Below are 20,996 nucleotides of genomic sequence, written 5' to 3' on the forward strand. Positions count from 1 at the left end.
CTCCCACTGAGCCCATCTGACCATGGGTATTGCAGCCACATCATCCCCACTACCTGTTGCCACTGTTTTGGCTGCGAGAAAGTTGGCTGTCAGTGCAGAACAAAATCTCAGATGAATCACTGGAATCTTCTACACTAGAAGGGACACCGTGCTTTGATGAGTGTTTATACACACTCCCAGGTATATGAGGCATTGAGCAGGTTTGAGATTGCTTTTTTTTTTTTTTTTTTTTGTTTTTTTTTTGTTTTATGAAGTTGATCAGCCAACTGAAGTCCCAAAGAACTGACCATACTAGCATCTGGTGTGAAAGAAGAGTTGTGGGCAGGTGAAAGCAGATCACATAGGTAATGGTAAAATCGAGCTCCTCTCTGCTGTAAAAGAATCACCAGGGAGAGAAGAACGTTAAAGAATACCCTTGGAGAGGTTGTAAGCCTGAAGGGCAAACAAACAAACTGAAGGTGAGATATTTTGGCAGCTTTGATGTATCGGAATATGAAAATAACAATCTCTTTGATCCACAGATAGCCGTCAATTTCCTGGTTAAACAACTTTCAGTATGGTTTGATGTGATTCCATCTTGAAGTTTTCTTTCCTTATATATCTGTTCCATCTCGTTAGGTCTATAACAGGCCTCCGTCCTCCTGATTTTTTCCAGGGACCAAAAATATTGGAGAATACACGCCCGAGAAGCGATCCTGACGAGGCATTGGGATGATTTCTTCCTGGAACAGCAATGTGTTTATATAGGAGGGAAGAGTCTCCCCTCTTCCCGGTACAAAATCGACATCTTCGTTGGAATGCACTTGGAGCGCGTCATCTAGCGGAACAGACAAGAGTGACCTTGGATAAGATGCGCAAGACCCACTTCTCTCTTACATTGGTCCATACTCTTTGAAACCAGGGCAGACTGGCCCCTACTGGAAGGGACCGTGTGAGCAAACCGTTAAAACGATTTAGAAGCTTCCCGCAGTTGGGCCCAAGCTTTTCACCCACACTTCCATGGCTTGCCACCAAATGCCATTGCAGGCCTGCATGCCTCACCGGCTAATACGTAAATCTTTTACAGTCAAGGTCAGCTCATTGTCTACGGTATCCTTAAACTATACTGCGTCTACTAGAGGCAGGGTCACATTCCTTGCCAACCTCAACACAGCAGCATCCATAACAGGCGACTCGTCCCGGTACTTGAGGTCTTCTTTCCTGAAAGCATAAAGTTTGGACAAACAGTTGGGAACAGAAAATTGTTATTTATCTGGGGTCCATTTTCCTATTGATGTATCTCTGAGTTTTTCTATAAAAGAAAAACCCCAACTGTTTTCCTGATATGCTTGAAATATTTCTTCTTTTTGGGGCGAGCCTCCAGCTCATCCTCCCATACCAAGGCGTATCTGACCGCACTCACAAAATCATTCAACTCAGTAAAATCAAACCTGCACCTTGATCTACATTTTAATCAGAGGTTTCTCCCGGATCAAAGCCAGAGGCCTAAGCTTCAGAAGGTATTGGTAGCTGCAACACAGGCTGCATACTGGGAAGCAGTGGCCATCCTTTGCACTGCAGGGTGTCTCTGATTAGCATATGCTTCCGAGGTGTCTTGAAACATTTGTTTCATTAATGACACTATTTTTGATTTGTCTACCTCCCTCTCCCTCGTGACCTCCAAGAAGCAAGTTTTGCAAGTTATTTGCCAGGAAGAGCCACATTTGGACAGGTCCAGCATCCCCTTGGTTGTGGCTGTGAGTAATGATCAGACTCATCACGCTCCTGAGGTAGCTGAAATTTAATGAAGGAGAAGTGGAGAGACAGGATACATTGTGACTGGAATGATGCCTTTCCTTGATCTGGATACATGTCTTGAAGAGGAGGCACGGTCACCGGTAGAATGGTGAGATCTGGAAGGACTACAATAAATCTGCCATTAGCCAGACAGCTCACGAGGGAGGAGGGGAATGAGAGAAAAAAATAATAATATATTTAAATATATATTGAGCAACCGCCATACCTTCTTTGCATATGCTGGTATTTTGGAGGGGTTGGCTCTTGATTTGGTATTCTGTAATAAAAGTCAGGTTAACATCATGCTAGGTGCTAAGCCAAAACTCCTTCCAGGCATTCAGAAATAAACAAGGCCTGGGGAATACCCAGGAAAAAATTCCAAGCCTACTTACCACCAGCTCGCAGACAACCAAATTAACCTGTCTAACAGTATGCGTTAAAAACAGGGGTTTAGTCCGCACGCATTTGCAAACGCATGCATAAGCCACAGAGCCTCGTCACGGCACCCTGATATCTGTGGTCCTAACACTAAGATATGAGTGTCCCCACAGTGGAGGCACATGCATTCTGATGGATAAATGAGAGCAGGTGGACTGAAGGGCAGCCCATCCCTTCTTAAAGGTACAGGAGCACACCAGACACCCAGCAAATAGCACAATGGCTGCAAAGGTGCTGGTGCGTTGCTGGACCAATACACACACCAAGGTGATCTCAAAAAACTTGCCACCACCCTCATTTATAGCTGGCTATCGCAGTAAGCGGCATTGGAGGGGTACATACAGATATAAACAAGGCCCGGGGAATACCCAGGAAAAAATTCCAAGCCTACTTACCATCAGCTCGCAGACAACCAAATTAACCTGTCTAACAGTATGCGTTAAAAACAGGGGTTTAGTCCGCACGCATTTGCAAACGCATGCATAAGCCACAGAGCCTCGTCACGGCACCCTGATATCTGTGGTCCTAACACTAAGATATAAGTGTCCCCACAGTGGAGGCACATGCATTCTGATGGATAAATGAGAGCAGGTGGACTGAAGGGCAGCCCATCCCTTCTTAAAGGTACAGGAGCACACCAGACACCCAGCAAATAGCACAATGGCTGCAAAGGTGCTGGTGCGTTGCTGGACCAATACACACACCAAGGTGATCTCAAAAAACTTGCCACCACCCTCATTTATAGCTGGCTATCGCAGTAAGCGGCATTGGAGGGGTACATACAGATATAAACAAGGCCCGGGGAATACTCAGGAAAAAATTCCAAGCCTACTTACCATCAGCTCGCAGACAACCAAATTAACCTGTCTAACAGTATGCGTTAAAAACAGGGGTTTAGTCCGCACGCATTTGCAAACGCATGCATAAGCCACAGAGCCTCGTCACGGCACCCTGATATCTGTGGTCCTAACACTAAGATATGAGTGTCCCCACAGTGGAGGCACATGCATTCTGATGGATAAATGAGAGCAGGTGGACTGAAGGGCAGCACATCCCTTCTTAAAGGTACAGGAGCACACCAGACACCCAGCAAATAGCACAATGGCTGCAAAGGTGCTGGTGCGTTGCTGGACCAATACACACACCAAGGTGATCTCAAAAAACTTGCCACCACCCTCATTTATAGCTGGCTATCGCAGTAAGCGGTATTGGAGGGCTACATACAGATATAAACAAGGCCCGGGGAATACCCAGGAAAAAATTCCAAGCCTACTTACCACCAGCTCGCAGACAACCAAATTAACCTGTCTAACAGTATGCGTTAAAAACAGGGGTTTAGTCCGCACGCATTTGCAAACGCATGCGTAAGCCACAGAGCCTCGTCACAGCACCCTGATATCTGTGGTCCTAACACTCACTAAGATATGAGTGTCCCCACAGTGGAGGCACAAGCATTCTGATGGATAAATGAGAGCAGGTGGACTGAAGAGCAGCCCATCCCTGTAATAAAAGTCAGGTTAACATCATGCTAGGTGCTAAGCCAAAACTCCTTCCAGGCATTCAGAAGCAATTGCATGCAGGAAAATACCTTCTGGCCACATTACCAGGCTTGGGCAGTAGGTGGCAGTGCAGAACACCACAATGTCCGTGCAGAGATCTTGAGAGAGAGCAAGCAGCTGACCTGACATCTCAGCAGCTTCTGTCTTAGGTGAACCTGTAGTCAAGTGATTCAGCCTAGTCCAATGGCAATCCACACAAATCCGGAAGAAGACTGTAGTGAAGTTGTCTAGCTGGAACGCAGGGTGTGCATTCCAGCGACTCTGGATCCATGTTCCTTCTACGATGGAAAAGCCAACCCTACACACAGCCAGGATTTACCCAGCCACACAACAAAGACCCTGAGGACCAGCAGCGGGGTTCCCTTCTCCTGCTCCATTTAGAAGCACTCAGTGGTGACTGCATCCAGGCAGACACAGATGGTCGGCCAGGGGTTTACTGCAGCAAGGTAGGCACTGATTGCTCCTGCTCTCATTGTGATGAGGAAAAAAGAGGAACGTGGTGCTGGCTCAGGTGCTAAAAGTTATGAGTTAAACCTCCTATCATTGTGGGGGTAGGTGACTCTTGTGTGTACTGACATGGAGCTGTCAGGAAACAGGATTTTTGCTTGCACATGACTGGATGATTTAAGGCAATATAACAGTACCTCTTTTACTAAACTAAGTGAAAAAAAAGTAAAGTACGCTCCATTGAGTGACATTGGTGTTACCAGTCAGGGACCAGCACTGCTGGAGATGAGGGACTCTCCTAGCTGCCAGGGTAAGAACTCCTCCAGTGAGAGTGGGGGGGCAGCAAAGGGAAAGGAAAGACAGATTCTGGTGGTAGGGGACTCAATTCTTAGAAGGACAGAGAGGGCAATCTGTAACCAAGACCTGAAGCGCCGAACAGTATGTTGTCTACCGGGCGCTCGGGTTCGGCACATCACGGATCTTGTGGACAGATTACTGGGAGGGGCTGGGGAAGACCCGGCTGTCATGGTGCACGTTGGCACCAATGACAAAGTCAGAGGCAGATGGAGTGTCCTAAAGAACGATTTTAGGGACTTAGGAGCTAAATTGAGGAAAAGGACCTCCAAGGTAGTGTTCTCAGGAATACTACCGGTACATCGAGCCACACCAGAGAGGCAGAGGGAGATTAGGGAAGTAAACAAGTGGCTGAAGAGCTGGTGTAGTAAGGAGGGGTTTGGGTTCCTGGAGGACTGGGCCGACTTCTCAGTCGGTAACCGGTACTATAGAAGGGACGGACTGCACCTAAATGAGGAGGGTGCAGATCTGCTGGGAATGAAGATGGCCAAAAAGTTAGAGGGGTTTTTAAACTAGGTGATGGGGGGGAGGGTCCAGAGACAGTGATAGCCAGCGCGGAAGATATTCCAGAGGGTAGTATTGGGGGCATTAGTGGTAGGTTAACCAAAGCACAAAAACACAAGGTGAGTATAGTAGCAAGTCCAAGTTGCAATCTTGAAACACCCAATACGAGGACAATATGCGACCGGTCTAAACTATGTGGCATGTTCACCAATGCCAGGAGCCTGGCGGACAAGATGGGTGAACTAGAGATACTGTTGTACAAGGAGGATTTGGATTTTGTGGGAATTTCAGAGACCTGGTTCAACAGCTCTCATGATTGGCTGGCAAACATTCAAGGGTATACCCTATACCGCAAGGATAGAGAGGGTAAAAAAGGGGGAGGGGTATGCCTATATATCAAGAATAATGTACAAGTGAATGTGAGAGATGACATCACTGAGGGGGCTAGGGAGGAGGTGGAATCTTTATGGGTAGAGCTCCAAAGGGATGAAGCTAAGGGGAAAATAATACTGGGAGTATGCTATAGGCCCCCTAACCTGAGGGAGGAAGTGGAGACGGATCTCCTATCACAAATTGGATTAGCAGCAAGGATGGGAAGTGTTATCATAATGGGGGATTTTAATTATCCAGACATAGACTGGGCGGAGGGAACCGCGCATTCATTTAAGGCTCGCCAGTTCCTTAATGTCTTGCAGGACAATTTTATGGGTCAGATGGTAGACGCACCAACTAGAAATAAAACATTACTAGATCTACTGATTACCAACAATACAGACCTGATAACAGATGTGGAAATACGGGGCAATTTAGGTAACAGCGATCACAGGTCAATTAGTTTCAGTATAAATCACACAAATAGGAGACATGAAGGGAACACAAAGACACTGAATTTCAAAAGAGCCAACTTCCCTAAACTACAAACCTTGCTAAAAGGCATAAATTGGGATAAAATATTAGGAACAAAGAATACGGAGGAGAGATGGGTTTGCTTTAAGAGCATATTAAATAAGGGCATTAGCCAATGTATCCCATTGGGTAATACATTTAAAAGAGCGAACAAACATCCTGGATGGCTTAACTCCAATGTAAAAATGCATATAAAAGCAAAGGAGAAGGCCTTCAAAAAATACAAGGTTGAGGGATCATCCACAGCATTCAGAATTTATAAAGAATGCAATAAGAAATGTAAGGGTGCAATTAGGATGGCTAAGATAGAACATGAAAGACACATAGCGGAGGAGAGCAAAAAAAATCCCAAGAAATTCTTTAAGTATGTAAACAGTAAAAAAGGGAGGACAGACCATATTGGCCCCATAAAGAATGAGGAAGGACATCTGGTTACAAAGGATGGGGAGATGGCAGAGGTATTGAATTTATTCTTCTCCTCAGTCTTCACGAGTGAATCGGGGGGCTTCAGTAACCAAAACTGCAGTGTTTATCCTCATGACACAACACAGGAAGCACCTACATGGTTAACAGAGGACGGAATTAAAATTAGACTTGAGAAACTTAACATTAATAAATCACCGGGACCAGATGGCTTGCATCCGAGGGTACTTAGGGAACTCAGTCAGGTGATTGCCAGACCGTTGTTCCTAATTTTTACAGACAGTCTATTGACTGGAATGGTACCAGCTGATTAAAGAAAAGCCAATGTAGCACCAATATTTAAAAAGGGCCCAAAAAACATCCCTGGGAATTACAGACCAGTTAGCCTAACATCAATAGTATGTAAACTCTTGGAGGGGATGATAAGGGACTATATACAAGATTTTAGTAATAAGAATGATATCATTAGCAGTAATCAGCATGGATTCATGAAGAATCGTTCTTGCCAAACCAATCTATTAACCTTCTATGAGGAGGTGAGTTGCCATCTAGATAAAGGAAGGCCCGTAGACGTGGTGTATCTGGATTTTGCAAAAGCATTTGACACAGTTCCCCATAAACGTTTACTGTACAAAATAAGGTGCGTTGGCATGGACCATAGGGTGAGTACATGGATTGAAAACTGGCTACAAGGGCGTGTTCAGAGGGTGGTGATAAATGGGGAGTACTCAGAACGGTCAGGGGTGGGTAGTGGGGTCCCCCAGGGTTCTGTGCTGGGACCAATCCTATTTAATTTGTTCATAAACGACCTGGAGGATGGGATAAACAGTTCCATCTCTGTATTTGCAGACGATACTAAGCTAAGCAGGGCAATAACTTCTCCGCAGGATGTGGAAATCTTGCAAAAAGACCTGAACAAATTAATGGGGTGGGCGACTACATGGCAAATGAGGTTCAATGTAGAAAAATGTAAAATAATGCATTTGGGTGGCAAAAATATGAATGCAATCTATACACTGGGGGGAGAACCTCTGGGGGAATCTAGGATGGAAAAGGACTTGGGGGTCCTAGTGGATGATAGGCTCAGCAATGGCATGCAATGCCAAGCTGCTGCTAATAAAGCAAACAGAATATTGGCATGCATTAAAAGGGGGATCAACTGCAGAGATAAAACGATAATTCTCCCGCTCTACAAGACTCTGGTCCAGCCGCACCTGGAGTATGCTGTCCAGTTCTGGGCACCAGTCCTCAGGAGGGACGTACTGGAAATGGAGCGAGTACAAAGAAGGGCAACAAAGCTAATAAAGGGTCTGGAGGATCTTAGTTATGAGGAAAGGTTGCGAGCACTGAACTTATTCTCTCTGGAGAAGAGACGCTTGAGAGGGGATATGATTTCAATTTACAAATACTGTACTGGTGACCCCACAATAGGGATAAAACTTTTTCACAGAAGAGAGTTTAATAAGACTCGTGGCCACTCATTACAATTAGAAGAAAAGAGGTTTAACCTTAAACTACGTAGAGGGTTCTTTACTGTAAGAGCGGCAAGGATGTGGAATTCCCTTCCACAGGCGGTGGTCTCAGCGGGGAGCATTGATAGCTTCAAGAAACTATTAGATAATCACCTGAATGACCGCAATATACAGGGATATGTAATGTAATACTGACACATAATCACACACATAGGTTGGACTTGATGGACTTGTGTCTTTTTTCAACCTCACCTACTATATACTAAACTAAGTGAAAAAAGTAAAGTAAAAATCTTTTTCATTCCTTGCTTATGATTGACTTTTCTTCTTTTTTTTTTTTTTTTTTTGCAAAGTGAATTTTCACTTTTTTCACCTCAATCACTATGATTAGTGAAAATTCACTTTGAAAATGAATGATGCTTCACTTCTTTGACAAATCACCCAACTGTGAAGTTGTACTGTTAGGTTTAGACGTATGGTTTGCTCAGATTACATTGTGTGTATTTGTGGCTATACCGCACAGTCTGCATTGAGAGGCTGCCATCACTGGGTAAATGTTACAGGCAGACCATTCCTAGAGATCATTCCTTTTTGTTGGTAAACAATATAGGCAAAACCAAAGTTACCCAATGTGGAATGTGAAGGGAATTAATACAGATCTCAGAATTCATACATGTCTCATTCTTGCAGCAAGACGCCAGAAGAAAACACCACAGAAATCAACTGGAAATAAAGGTATAAACTGATGAGTAAGGCATAATGAACAGTATGTGTGCTGGCACTATGTGGACTCTTTATTTTTACATCCAGGATTTTTTAATTGTCTAATGTAATTACTATTCTTGTTTTATTGTCCCCTCTCCATCTTTAGACTGTAAAGCTGAAATTGCCTTCCTGATGGATGGCAGTAACAACATTGGACAGCGCCGTTTCAACCTGCAGAAGAATTTTGTGGCTAAAGTGGCTCTAATGCTGGGAATTGGCACGGATGGGCCTCACGTGGGTGTAGTGCAAGCCAGGTAATATGTTTTGCAAAATGCCGCCCCCCCAACATGAAATAAAGCCTCCCCAGACCTGTCTTGCCGAGTCCCGCACAAATTCAGCCCCCAGCGTCGGTGGCCGGTTTGCTATTGCATGCCACTTGTAATTATTATGCCAGTGTGCTTGCCCAAGAGGGGGGCGTAGTGGCTGGCCAGACCAGCTGCATGCAATTTGACTGGCTCCACCTAAGGCCCCACCTACCCTCCTCCGTGCGGCTTTCCACACTGCATCTTCTCCCTGGCCCGGGGCGGGGTCTGTCTGTGACACTGACGATAGGAGGAGAAAGAGAGAGAGAGGAGCAGGAAGGGAACCCCCGGCGGCAGCCAGGACAGCAGGTAACATTTACTAAGTCACTATTACTTTTGTAATGTGTGCCAAGCAGTCAATCACATATAAGTGCCTAATATGGAAATGAATATAAAGATCATGTTGCAATAAAGTGTCTTGTGCTGCAAACTCATTAAACAGTCCACATTCAGTGAAAGTTCATGTACTGCAAAGTTTGCATTGATTTCAGCATGCATGGAGCACTTTGCACATGCTGAAATCAATGCACACTTTGCAGTACATGAACTTTCACTGAATGTGGACTGTTTAATGAGTTTGCATTAATTTTTAATATGTGGACACTTAGGCTACTTTCACACTGATGCCATTTACAGGCGTTTTAGCACTAAAAATACTGCTGGTTCCCTACTGTACATGTGCAAAGCAAGCTGTGCTTTTTGAATGGCCCCGGCAAGGGAAAGAGGAGGGGGGCCGAACTTCCAATGGACGGCGATGCGGTGCCATCTTCCAGAAGTGGGGAAGGGTACCTGTCAAAAACAGGTACCTGTTCCCCCCCCTCCCCCCTGAAAGATACCAAATGTGGCACCGGAGGGGGAGAGGAAGCAGATAAGCAGAGCTTCCGTGTTTGGGAGGAACTCGGCTTTAAACAGTCCACATTCAGTGAAAATTCATGAACTGCAAAGTGCTTTGTGCGATAATCAATAAATAATTCATATATACTAATAAGCTATGATATTATGAAATTGATGAGGCTACACTGCCACTGATGAGGCAGCACTCTTAAGCTGCACTAAGTCAGCACTGATGGGCATCGATAGGCTGCACTGGTGACCCCTGATGAGGCCGCACTGATAGGCCCCTGATGAGGCTGCACTGATGGACACTGATGAGGCTGCACTGTTGGGCTGGGCACTGATGAGGTGGCGCTGCACTGATGGGACTGCACTGATGGACACTGATGAGGCGGAACTAATGGGCATTGATAAGGCTGCGCTGATACCCACTAATGAGGGGGCATTCTTAAGCTGCACTGATGGCCACTGATGAGGCCACTCTGATGGCCACTGATAAGTTGTACTGATGGCCACTGATGAGGCTACACTGATAAGGCTGCAATGATGAGGTGGCTCTCTGAAGCTGCACTGATAAGGCAGCACTGATATGAGGCACTAAAGGAGTATGGTTTACAAATGACAGCGTGGGTCTTGAAGGGGTGTGGCCTTGACAGAAATGGGTGGGTCATATTTAAATTAGGGGGTGCACACATTTAGTTGGGCCTAGGGCAGCACAAAACCTAAATACAGAAGAGGAAGATTAATCAAGAAGAAATCCATGGGATGCGATTAACATAATGATTATGAAAGATGACAGACAGACCTTTTTCACTGCATGTATACTATATGTAAAGCGCTGCATAAATTGACGGCGCTATATAAGTACCTAAAATAAATAAATAAATGTGTCTCATGTTCTTTTAACAGTGAACTGCCAAAGACAGAGTTCTTTCTGAAAAATTTCACCTCTGCAAAGGATGTCGTGTTTGCGGTGAAAGAGATCAACTTCAAAGGAGGAAACTCTAACATAGGTTAGGAATAATAATGCTGAAAACAGAAAGTATGTGAAATAAATGTTTTAACTTACTTAAAGTGACATTAAATATATCTTGTTCTCCAAAAATAATCTATTCATATTCACTACATAATGACCAGGTAATCTATTTATCATAAAATCATTGCTTACTGTGTTTTTCTGCCTCCTTGTAACATCTTCCGTGAGCTCCTGTTTGTTTGGAATGAGCAGTGCAATGAGTGTCCCCCAACCTCTAGGTTCCCCCGGCGGTGATCTTGGCTCCTCTTCATCCCCGTGTGTCCCCATACCATTTGCTATAGGGGCACACATGCACTCACTCCCAAGTTGTGTGTCTATGAAGCCACACTCAAGAAAAACACACAGTGCGGCTTGGCCTCACCCCCTGCTTCCTCCTCACAGCATTTGATTGACAGCTGTAGGAGCCAATGGCTCCTGCTGCTGCCCAGGTCCCTGCGTGAAGAGGAAGAGAGGAGAGAAGAGAACCAGCGGTGCATAGCACTGGATCGATTCAGGACTCTGGTAAGTATTTGGGAAGTATTTAGGAAGTAGGGGGAGGACAGCAATCTGTAAAACTTTGTTTACCTTAATGCAGGAAATGCAGTCAGTTAAAAAAAAAAAAACATTTTGGCTTTAGAACCACTTTAATATCACTTTAAAGTTGACCTCGAGGCAAACAGCTAAATTCACAGGAATTATACAGGAGCTGTAAAATAATTTACACCACCAGAGCAAAGCTGGAGACCTGGAGAAACTTTCTTTGCTGCATTTAAGCAAAACACTCAGGTCACCTCTCTACTTTCAGCTTGCTCACAGGACAGTGAGTGAATAGCAGCAAACTGTTGAGTCACCCTCTGCTCGGTGTGTTGCTTATCACATGTGCAAGACTGCACACCTGATTGGTAGGGCATTACAAGAGGTTGATTTCTCAATCAAATTCAAGTATACTCTAACTGAATTAAGAAGACACTTAAAGTTGTTGTTAAGCTTAAAGGTTTTTTATTTTCTTAATTACTGCCATAAGGACATTAGGTGTAGGGTTTGGGAGGGAATCAGGAAATTGCGATTGTGCCGCATTACAGATTTGTAAAAATCTAAAGAACATTTGATTCTGAATTGTAAATACTTCTTTAAGTGAATCAAGTTTTAAGATGCCCGTCTTTTAGTAAGTGATGCAGGTAAAATATTCCCTGCATGGACCATAAGTTTGTGTCATGAATTTTGTTGAATTCAGGAAGATTCTTGTTGTGCCATACCGGCGTGTAATCATTGAATTGTGGCATTTCAAGTTTGGAGGCGGCTAAGTCCCATATTTTCCTGTAGTGATATAGCATGGTTTGTCTATTTTTCCCTAGTTCCATCCCCCCCGAGCCCGATGCTATTGCATATATCGAGTCCTTGGTGTGTTGTGCCCATTTTGGACATAGGAGCGTGAGAAATCTCTCACTGTCCATTTTATCTAAGTGGAAGAGCTGCGACAGTTCTGATGCAATGTAATATAGGTTAAAGTCAGGGAGAGCTGTGCCACCAAGGTCAGTCGGGTTCTTGAGAGCTTGCCATGCCAGTTTGTGTCTGTTGGTGCCCCACACAAATGGCTTGAGAAGGGACTCTAAAGATTTGAAATGTTTCAGGGGTAAGTAAACTGGAGTATGCCAGAGAACATACAGTATTTTAGGGAGTAAGATCATTTTAATGAAATTTATGCAACCCCAGGTCCCAAGTGGGAGTCTGGACCAAACCTGTACTTTATTTTTAACAATGGAAAGGAGAGGGTCTATATTGAGGGATACATCATCTGCAGGGGATCTGGATATATGGATCCCTAGATATTTAATAACAGCAACTCTCTGAAGTGGTAGTCTGGCTTGGGATTATGGGGGTGGGAAGCTATCAATTGGTAGAATTTGGGACTTATCCCAATTGATTTTCAGTCCTGAAAATATTCCAAATTGTTCGATTGTGTGGAGTGCGGTATGTAAAGATGGGCCCGAATCCGCTAAATATAGCAGCGTGTCTTCCGCATACATACTGATTTTTTCAATTAAAGAGCCCAGTCTTAGCCCTTTAATCTCTGGGTTCGCTCGGATGGATATCGCAAGGAGTTCTGCCGCAAGGGCATACAATAGTGGGGATAAGGGGCAGCCCTGTCTCGTGCCTCTATTGAGGTCAAACATCTGAGATGACCACCCATTAGCCACCACCCTGGCCCTGGGTGCCTGGTATAGCAATTGAATCCACTTGATAAATTTCGGACCGAAGCCATAGCCCTCCAAGCATCTCCAGAGATACCTCCACTCCACCTAATCGAAGGCTTTTGCTGTGTCCAAAGTCACCACAACTCGTGAACCAACCTCCTCATGTGTAGCTTGTATATTTATATATAATTTCCGGAGATTAAACTAGGTGATGTGTTGTGACCAGGCATAAAACCTGCCTGGTCTGTATGCATTAGTGATAAGATGACCTGATTAAGCCTAATGGATAGTACTTTGGCCAATATTTTAATGTCAACCTGTAGAAGGGATATTGGGCGATAGGATTCTGGGTATCCCGGGTCCTTTCCTGGTTTGGGGATGAGGACTATTGTTGCCTCTGTCATGGATGGGGGTAAAGTCCCAGTCTAAAAGAAATGATTGTATAAAGCTAGCAGTTTAGGGGTTAGTATTTCACTGAATTGGGAATAAAACTCAATTGGGAGTCCGCCTGATCCTGGGGATTTAGACCTGGCAAAACTGGCAATAGCAATTGTAATTTCGTCTGTGGTGAGAGGTGCCTCTAGTAGGTCTATCTGTTCTTTTGTCAGCTGTGGGAAAGTCACCTTCTCAAGAAAGAGGGACATTGATTGTGTCTCAGTGGGAGCTGTCGTTTTGTACAAGTCGGCAAAGAAATCTCTAAACAAAGAGGTCACCCTGAGTAGGTCTGTTATTTGTTGTCCTCCAGGGCCATGTAGTGTGATAACCACCGGGGGCCTATGTTCACTGTGCACCAAGTATGCCAATAACTTGCCTGCTTTTTCCCCATATTCAAAATTTTTTTGTTTTTGTTTCTTGCTTTCTGATATTGTAGCTGGGTAACTACTCTAGTTTGTAGTTTAAGCAGGTTCGCATTCGCGGGGGTCGGGGTGTTGGCAAAGTCTCTTTCAGCAGAGGATAGGTCCTCCAGCGCCTTACCGAGGGCACTGGAGGAATTTGTCTTGATTTTATTGATAGCAATAATTAACGTGGAGCGAGCAAATAGCTTAAAGGAGTCCCATACTGCGGAGGGCGATGCTGACTTGTCATTCTCCACAAAGTACAGTCTCCAGTTATCCGTGAGCTCATCATCCTCTGGTAGAAGAGAGAGCCAAAATGGGTTCAAACGCCAGGAACGTGGTGGTTTGGCTATAGGGATGCTTAATGTAATCCAGTAGGGACTATGATCCGAAAGTATTCTGGGGCAGAATGCAGCCTCTGATAGTCGTGGTGTCAATCTGTGGGAATGAGTATGAAGTCTATGCGGGACATGGAGTTATGAGAAGATGAGAAGCACAAGTACGATTTAGTTTGTGGGAACCTGTGGCGCCACGTATCTGTTAAATGGAAGGTGGAAATGAGCTTAGAGAACCTAGTTTTGTTGGGAGTATTTAGGGTACGCGGAGTAAGTTGTAACCTGTCCAAAGTCGGATTTAGTGTGGTATTAAAGTCGCCTAGCCAAACTGCAGATATAGTAGGGTGGCGGGCCATGAATGACAGTCCCTCTTTAATTATGGTGATGTTAAATGGGGGTGGTACATAAAAGGCCAATATGAGTAGGGGTTCTCCATATAATTTAGCTAGGATAAATACGTATCATCCCTGTGGGTCAGTGGATAGTTCACATAACTCAAAATGTACCGATTTAGCTATCAAGACTGAGACTCCCCTGGAATGGGATGTGTGGGTAGAATGATACGCCCACCCAACCCATGGCCGGCGAAGTGCCATCTGGATGCTCCCCTCAACATGTGTCTCCACCAAGGCTATTACATCAGCATGCTGTTTCTTGAGGAATGTGAAGACTGCTGCACGCTTAAATTTCTCGCGCATGCCCCTCCCATTCCACGTAAGAAATTTTAGAGATGCCATGAATAGAACCTATTGAGAGTGGTGTGTGGGGTAAAGTCTCGCTGCACGATGCATGTGGCTGGTAGGACTTCTGCCCCTCCGGAGCCCCAGAGAGTAAGTGGACTCTTATACTGTAAATGTCCAGGATTTGTACTTTGTACTCGCGCTGGTTCATAAACGGTTCCATGTCGCATTCAAAACGTTTTTTTGTGTGTGGTAAGAGACAGTTCACGTCAAGAAATGGGTGGTGTCAAACAAGGTTCCATGCGACTGCAAGGGACAATGCAGCCATGCGACTCTGAAGAAAAATTGCGCTGTAAATGAGTTTGGGCATAATAGTTATACCTTTACATATCTGGGACTTGATCAATCAGCTCTTTCAGGGATAGCACGGCATTCCAACCAGGAAATCACTTCTTCAGGATCCTCAAAGAAGACTGCACGACCATCATGTTCTATTCTGAGGCGGGCAGGAAAGAGCATGGAATATTTGTAATGTAAGTTCCTCAGCCTGCGCTTGGCCTCTGCAAAGCTCTGGCGATGGCGTTGTACCTCCGCTGAAAAATCTGGGAAAATAGCTACTTTAACATTCCCTACTGGGATGTTGCCTTTCTCCCTCGCCATCCTCAGGGCTGCATCTCGATCTTTGTATTTGAGGAGTTTAGCTATGAATGTGCGAGGGGGGGCTCCCTGCGGGGGGGGTCTGGCTGGCATGCGGTGTGCCCGCTCCACCGCAAACATAGGGGAAAAGGCTTCTCTCCCATAGGCGTTGATTAGGAGTTGTTCCAGAACGTGGTAGTGTCCTTGCCTTCAGTCCCCTCTGGCAGGCCTATCAGGCGTAAATTACATCTTCTCAGCCTATTCTCCATATCATCTTGTTTGGTGAGGAGTTGGTGTATTTGTTGTTGCATGCGGTCTGAGGATGTTTGTAAGGGTGGAATGGCATCCTCCACCATGCTCAGCCTGGTCTCAGATTCCTTCACCCTGTTCCTGAGCTTTTGAAAGTCTTGCCTAATGAGGGAAATATCAATTTGGACCTCCTCAATTTGTGCTGTGAGGGAAGTTCTGCAGAAAGTGATTGCTTTAAGTAGTCTGTCAGTATCACTCCCCGTTCGGTCTCCCCCCTGCTTTCTCAGAGGCTCCATCCCTCCTCCATGTCCTCTTTGTCTTGTCGGCGATACTGCTCGAGTTTTGCCGCTGCTGCCTTCTGTGATTTGGTTGGTGACATGTTGTGGAGGTCTGGGGTGTCACTCAGTGAGTCCCCAATCTTGTGTTGGTAAAGCTAGTAGCCTGCAGGACAGGAGACAGTGCTGGCTTTGGCCTCAGAACCACCAAGATGTCCGGAGGAAAAATCTTCCCAGATGCGGCAAGTGTGTGACAGACTGCTGTTCCGTTTGGGGTGCTGGTAGTCTAAAGGTGCGATGGGGAGTGTGAAAGGTCCCAAAAAGGAATTTCCAAAATAAATCAAAAAGGCAGCAGGGTGGACATGCAGCACAGGCCGGGTGTTTGGGTGGATAAAGATGGCCACAGACCTCCGTGTGTAGGCCGAAGCCACGGGCTTGCCTAAATGCGGCCGCCGCTCCGTCTGGGGTATTGCGTTTCAGGGGAGTCTGTATGGGTGGGGAGGGATGTGTTCTAGGACAACAAAAAGGTTTCCCAAGAAAAGCCAGGCAGCAGCAGTGTGTAACTACCCTGATATAGGCCGGGTGCACAGGAGGACCAAGATGACCGCGGACCTCCGGGAGTAGGCCGAAGCCGGGGACTTGCCTGAATCCGGCTACCGTGTGGAGGATCGCCGCTCCGTTCGGGCCGCCGCTGATCCGGTCACCTTGGGGGTCAGCACAGGGGATAGTAGAGGTCCCAGGAGAGTTAGCCCAGCGGATGGTGGAATAGTAAGAGTGCAGGATTAATTCCAACAGGAGTAATGGACGGAGCTCAGGGTATGCACGTCCTACTCCATGCTGCGTCAGGCCACCAAAGGTTTTTTATTTTAATGCATTCTCTGCATTAAGGTAAAAAAAAACCTTTTAATAGTGACTCCCTCCCTTGCCCTCCCTAAATACTCACCTCATCGCTGATCTTGGTCCAGCGCTGTGCACATCTGCGGCAACTCTTCTCCCCTCTCTCACAAGCTTGGTTAAGAGCAGTGGGAGATATTGGCTCCTGCTGCTGTCAGTCAAAACCTGGGAGCAAAGAGCAGGAGGCATGGCTGAGTGGGGCTGTGTGTCGAGCATCGAGCATGCATAAGTGCCCCCATAGCAAGCAGCTTCGGTATTCGGTGAGGGGGAGGAGCCCGGAGCATCAGCGGGGGACCCTAGAAGAGGAGGATTAGGGCTGCTCTGTGCAAAACCATTGGACAGAGCAGGTAAGTATGATATGTTTATTATTTTAATTTAAAAAAAGGCTTTACAATCACTTTATTTATCTTCAATTAACACATAACTAAATTAGTTGGCGTTTCCTTTATAGTACATATGTTATGCATCAGTCATTCTATGTACTAAAGCCATAGTATGTTAGCCAGGAAACTAGCATTTTCAGAAAAAGAGGTTAGTAGTGTCTGACTACACATTTCTGTCATGAAAAGTTTTCTTTAAAGAGAATTCCAGGAGGCAGAGTTTATTTCTAAACTGTCTCCCTAAGTGCCAGTTCACACTACAGCAACTTGGGATCCGACTTGTAAGTCCACAAGTTGCCCCAAGTCGTTGGACATAAGAAATGCCATAGAAGTGAATGAGAGCCGTCTTAATGTACACTACTGAAGTTGCTCCGACTGTACATGTTGGCATTCATGGTTCCCTCAATAAACGGTAGCTCCCCAGTGCTGGCAGCACTCATGCAGCCCCAGATCATGACACTCCCACTACCATACTTGTCTTTGTACTCCTCACCTGGTTTCCGCCACACACGCTTGACACCATCTTAACCAAATAAGTTTATCTTGGTCTCATCAGACCACAGGACCTGGTTCCAGTAATCCATGTCCTTAGTCTGCTTGTCTTCAGCAAACTGTTTGCAGGCTTTCTTGTGCATCATCTTTAGAAGAGGACGATAGCCATGCAGACCAATGTGCAGCGTATAGTCTGAGCACTAACAGGCTGACCCCCCACCCCTTCAACCTATGCAGCAATGCTGGCAGCACTCATATGTCTATTTCCCAAAGACAACCTCTGGATATGACACTGAGCACGTGCACTTAACTTCTTTGATCGACCATGGTGAGGCCTGTTCTGAGTGGAACCTGTCCTATTAAACCGCTGTATGGTCTTGGCCACCATGCTGCAGCTGAGTTTCAGGGTCTTGGCAATCTTCTTATAGCCTAGGCCATCTTTATGTAGAGCAACAATTCTTTTTTTCAGATCCTCAGAGAGTTCTTTGCCAAGAGGTGCCATGTTGAACTTCCAGTGACTAGTATGAGAGAGTGAGAGCGATAAAACCAAATTTAACACATCTGCTCCCTATTAACACCTGAGACCTTGTAACATTAATGAGTCACATGATACCGGGGAAGGAAAATGGCTAATTGGGCCCATTTTGGACATTTTCACTTAGGGGTGTACTCACTTTTGTTGCCAGCTGTTTAGACATTAATGGCTGTGTGTTGAGTTATTTTGAGGGGACAGCAAATTTACACTGTTATACAAATCTTTACACTCACTACTTTACATTGTAGCAAAGTGTCATTTATTCAGTGTTGTCACATAGGAAGATATAATAAATATTTACAAAAACGTGGGTGTACAAACTTTTGTGAGATATCGTATATTGATTCGTTTGGGCAAAAGTTATAGCATCTACAAACGATGGGATATTTTTATGGAATTTTTATTTATTTATTTTTTTTTACTAGTAATGGCGGTGATCAGCGACTTATAGTGGGACTGTGACATTGCGGCGGACAATTCAGACACCTAACTGACACTTTTGACACTTTTTTGGGAACCAGTGACATTATTACAGTAATCAGTGCTAAAAAATATGCACTGTTACTGTACTAATGACACTGGCAGGGAAGGGGTTTACATTAGGGGTATCAAAGGGTTAAATGTGTTCCCTGGGAGTACTTGCTAACTGTGTGGGGGATGGTCTGACTGCGGAAAGACAGAGATCCGTGTTCCTGCTTAGCAGAAACACAAGATCTCTGTCTTACCCCCTGACAAAATGGCGATGTGCCTTGTTTACATAGGCAGACCACCATTCTGTCTCTTTCAGGAACGATCATGGGTGGTCGGCTGACTTCGTGTCCCCCTGGACCCGCTGATTGGCTCTCCCTCTAGCCAAACAGCGCGAGATCGTTCCTCTGGCAGTGTGCGCACGCCTCCTTGAGCTCCTGCACGAAATGACGTACAGGTACGTCATTTTGCGCAGGAGAGCCGAATTGCTGCAGTACATGTACGTTAGGCGGTCGGCAAGTGGTTAAAGCAACCCTCTTACTTGTCTGAGACAAGCTTCCCTTTTCTGCAACTGGAAGATGAATACTTAGCTCTCTGGGGACTGGCAGTCTTGATGAGCTCCAGGAACTGCTGCTTTTGGACACTTTTAGGCAAGGCCGCTAATAGGGGGGACCACCAGTCCTTCTGTAGGGGGCCTGGGCACACAGGGGGGCCCGAACAGCAGGGGGGATCGGTGCGATTGGGTAGAGGGGCGGTTGGGTGAAGGATGCCCAGTGTGGCTCTTTGCAGCAGCTGTAAGCATGTTTCTCCCACTCTTACCGGCTTTCAGAAGCTGCAAGGAGAGACACAGACACAGGTCATCGTTCCTGTAATTGCTTCCCCTGCACCGATCCCCCTCCCTGTTCTGCCTGCTTCTGATCCCCCTGTGTGCCCACCTGTCACTGTGCCACCCCCACTCACACACACGTTTTGCCCTGCAGGCTTCCCTGTCCTGTAAAAAAATAACAAATGGGAAATAAAAAAAGTAACATTGTAATAAATAATTTTTAAAAATTGTAAAATTAAATAATTTTAAATTTTTTTAAAACTTTAAAAAAATGTAAAAAATGTTTTAAAAAAGTAAACAAATAAAAAAGGGCTAATTCGCACAAATGCTCTGTTATGTTTGTGTCATTAATAATAATTTTAGTGTGTTTTTAATGAAAATGTTGTTTGAATATATTCGGGGGGGCCCTGCCAGGTAAGCTGTATGGGGGCCATGATTTCTAACAGCAGCCCTGCTTCTGGGTGTGTGGAACACTGTGTTTCCTGCTGGGCCTCATGGTACCTTCTGTAAACCTGGTGTCTTTAATGACCAACTGGCTAATCCTTGGATTTATAGATGCTTCTGAAATGCCATTTTCCACCTAGTGCTCCCTCTGCTTATGTTTCTTTTCAGCTTATAGTCAGTGTCAAATTCCCTGGTTTGTAAAAGCACAGAAATAGAAAAGAAAAGGCATCTCTAAGAGTATCAGAAGGGTATGCGGTACTCCTCTAAGCTTATTTTGATGGATCTCTGTCCACAATAACAGACGTAGTCACCTGATAAGGTGGCCATGCCATATAGGCACCATGACAAATTAATTCTGTGTTTAGTGCCCACACAACTATCCCTCAAACAGCCAAGACACAGTGTTTCCAGAATGTGGGAAGAAACCTCAGTCTATATCCACAATAATGTATTCCATAGTCCATATATAATGTTTAGGTCTAGGGTGGTGCTGGATCCAAGCAACTTCTCTGATCCTGATAATGTGGAGAACTGTAGGTTTAGTGGTGTTGACGTTATGTTGCTTCCAAACTAGGGTTCCCCTCTACTCAGTGAAAATTTGTGGTAAGGATGCAAAAGAGAACCAAGAAGATAAACCGATAAGGTGATTAAATGCAAATAACCATGTCAACACATTTCTGAGGTGACAAAATCTCCATTCTACAGGCCTTGGATGAATGAGTGATTGGCTCAGCAGTAGAAAGAACAGCTACTTTAGCAAACTTTCAGTGCATGTCTTTAATTTTGTTAATAATGTCTCAAACAAGTGAATTGTCAAGGCAGTAATCCAGTGCATACCATCTTTGGGGATCCAAATCAATGAAGTAAAACTGAAGTCACAATAGAAATAACAACTGCTGCCTATCTCTCAGACTGTATACTTGCATTATACTTAAATCTGTGATCTGCAGCTTCTC

General features: G+C 45.1%; 1 protein-coding gene across 1 annotated transcript in view; it reads left to right on the plus strand.

Annotated features, from left to right (window-relative positions):
* Positions 1–20,996, plus strand: part of COCH (cochlin) — a 123,677-nt gene that overhangs the window by 72,227 nt on the left and 30,454 nt on the right. Inside the window, exons 7-9 of the mRNA XM_073610026.1 lie at positions 8,570–8,614; positions 8,751–8,898; positions 10,690–10,793. Of these exons, the coding sequence (XP_073466127.1) occupies positions 8,570–8,614; positions 8,751–8,898; positions 10,690–10,793 (297 nt within the window). The remainder of the gene's footprint in view (positions 1–8,569; positions 8,615–8,750; positions 8,899–10,689; positions 10,794–20,996) is intronic.

The sequence above is a fragment of the Aquarana catesbeiana genome, linkage group LG13, assembly GCF_042186555.1.
Source record: "Aquarana catesbeiana isolate 2022-GZ linkage group LG13, ASM4218655v1, whole genome shotgun sequence".
NCBI classification, from domain to species: Eukaryota; Metazoa; Chordata; class Amphibia; order Anura; family Ranidae; genus Aquarana; species Aquarana catesbeiana.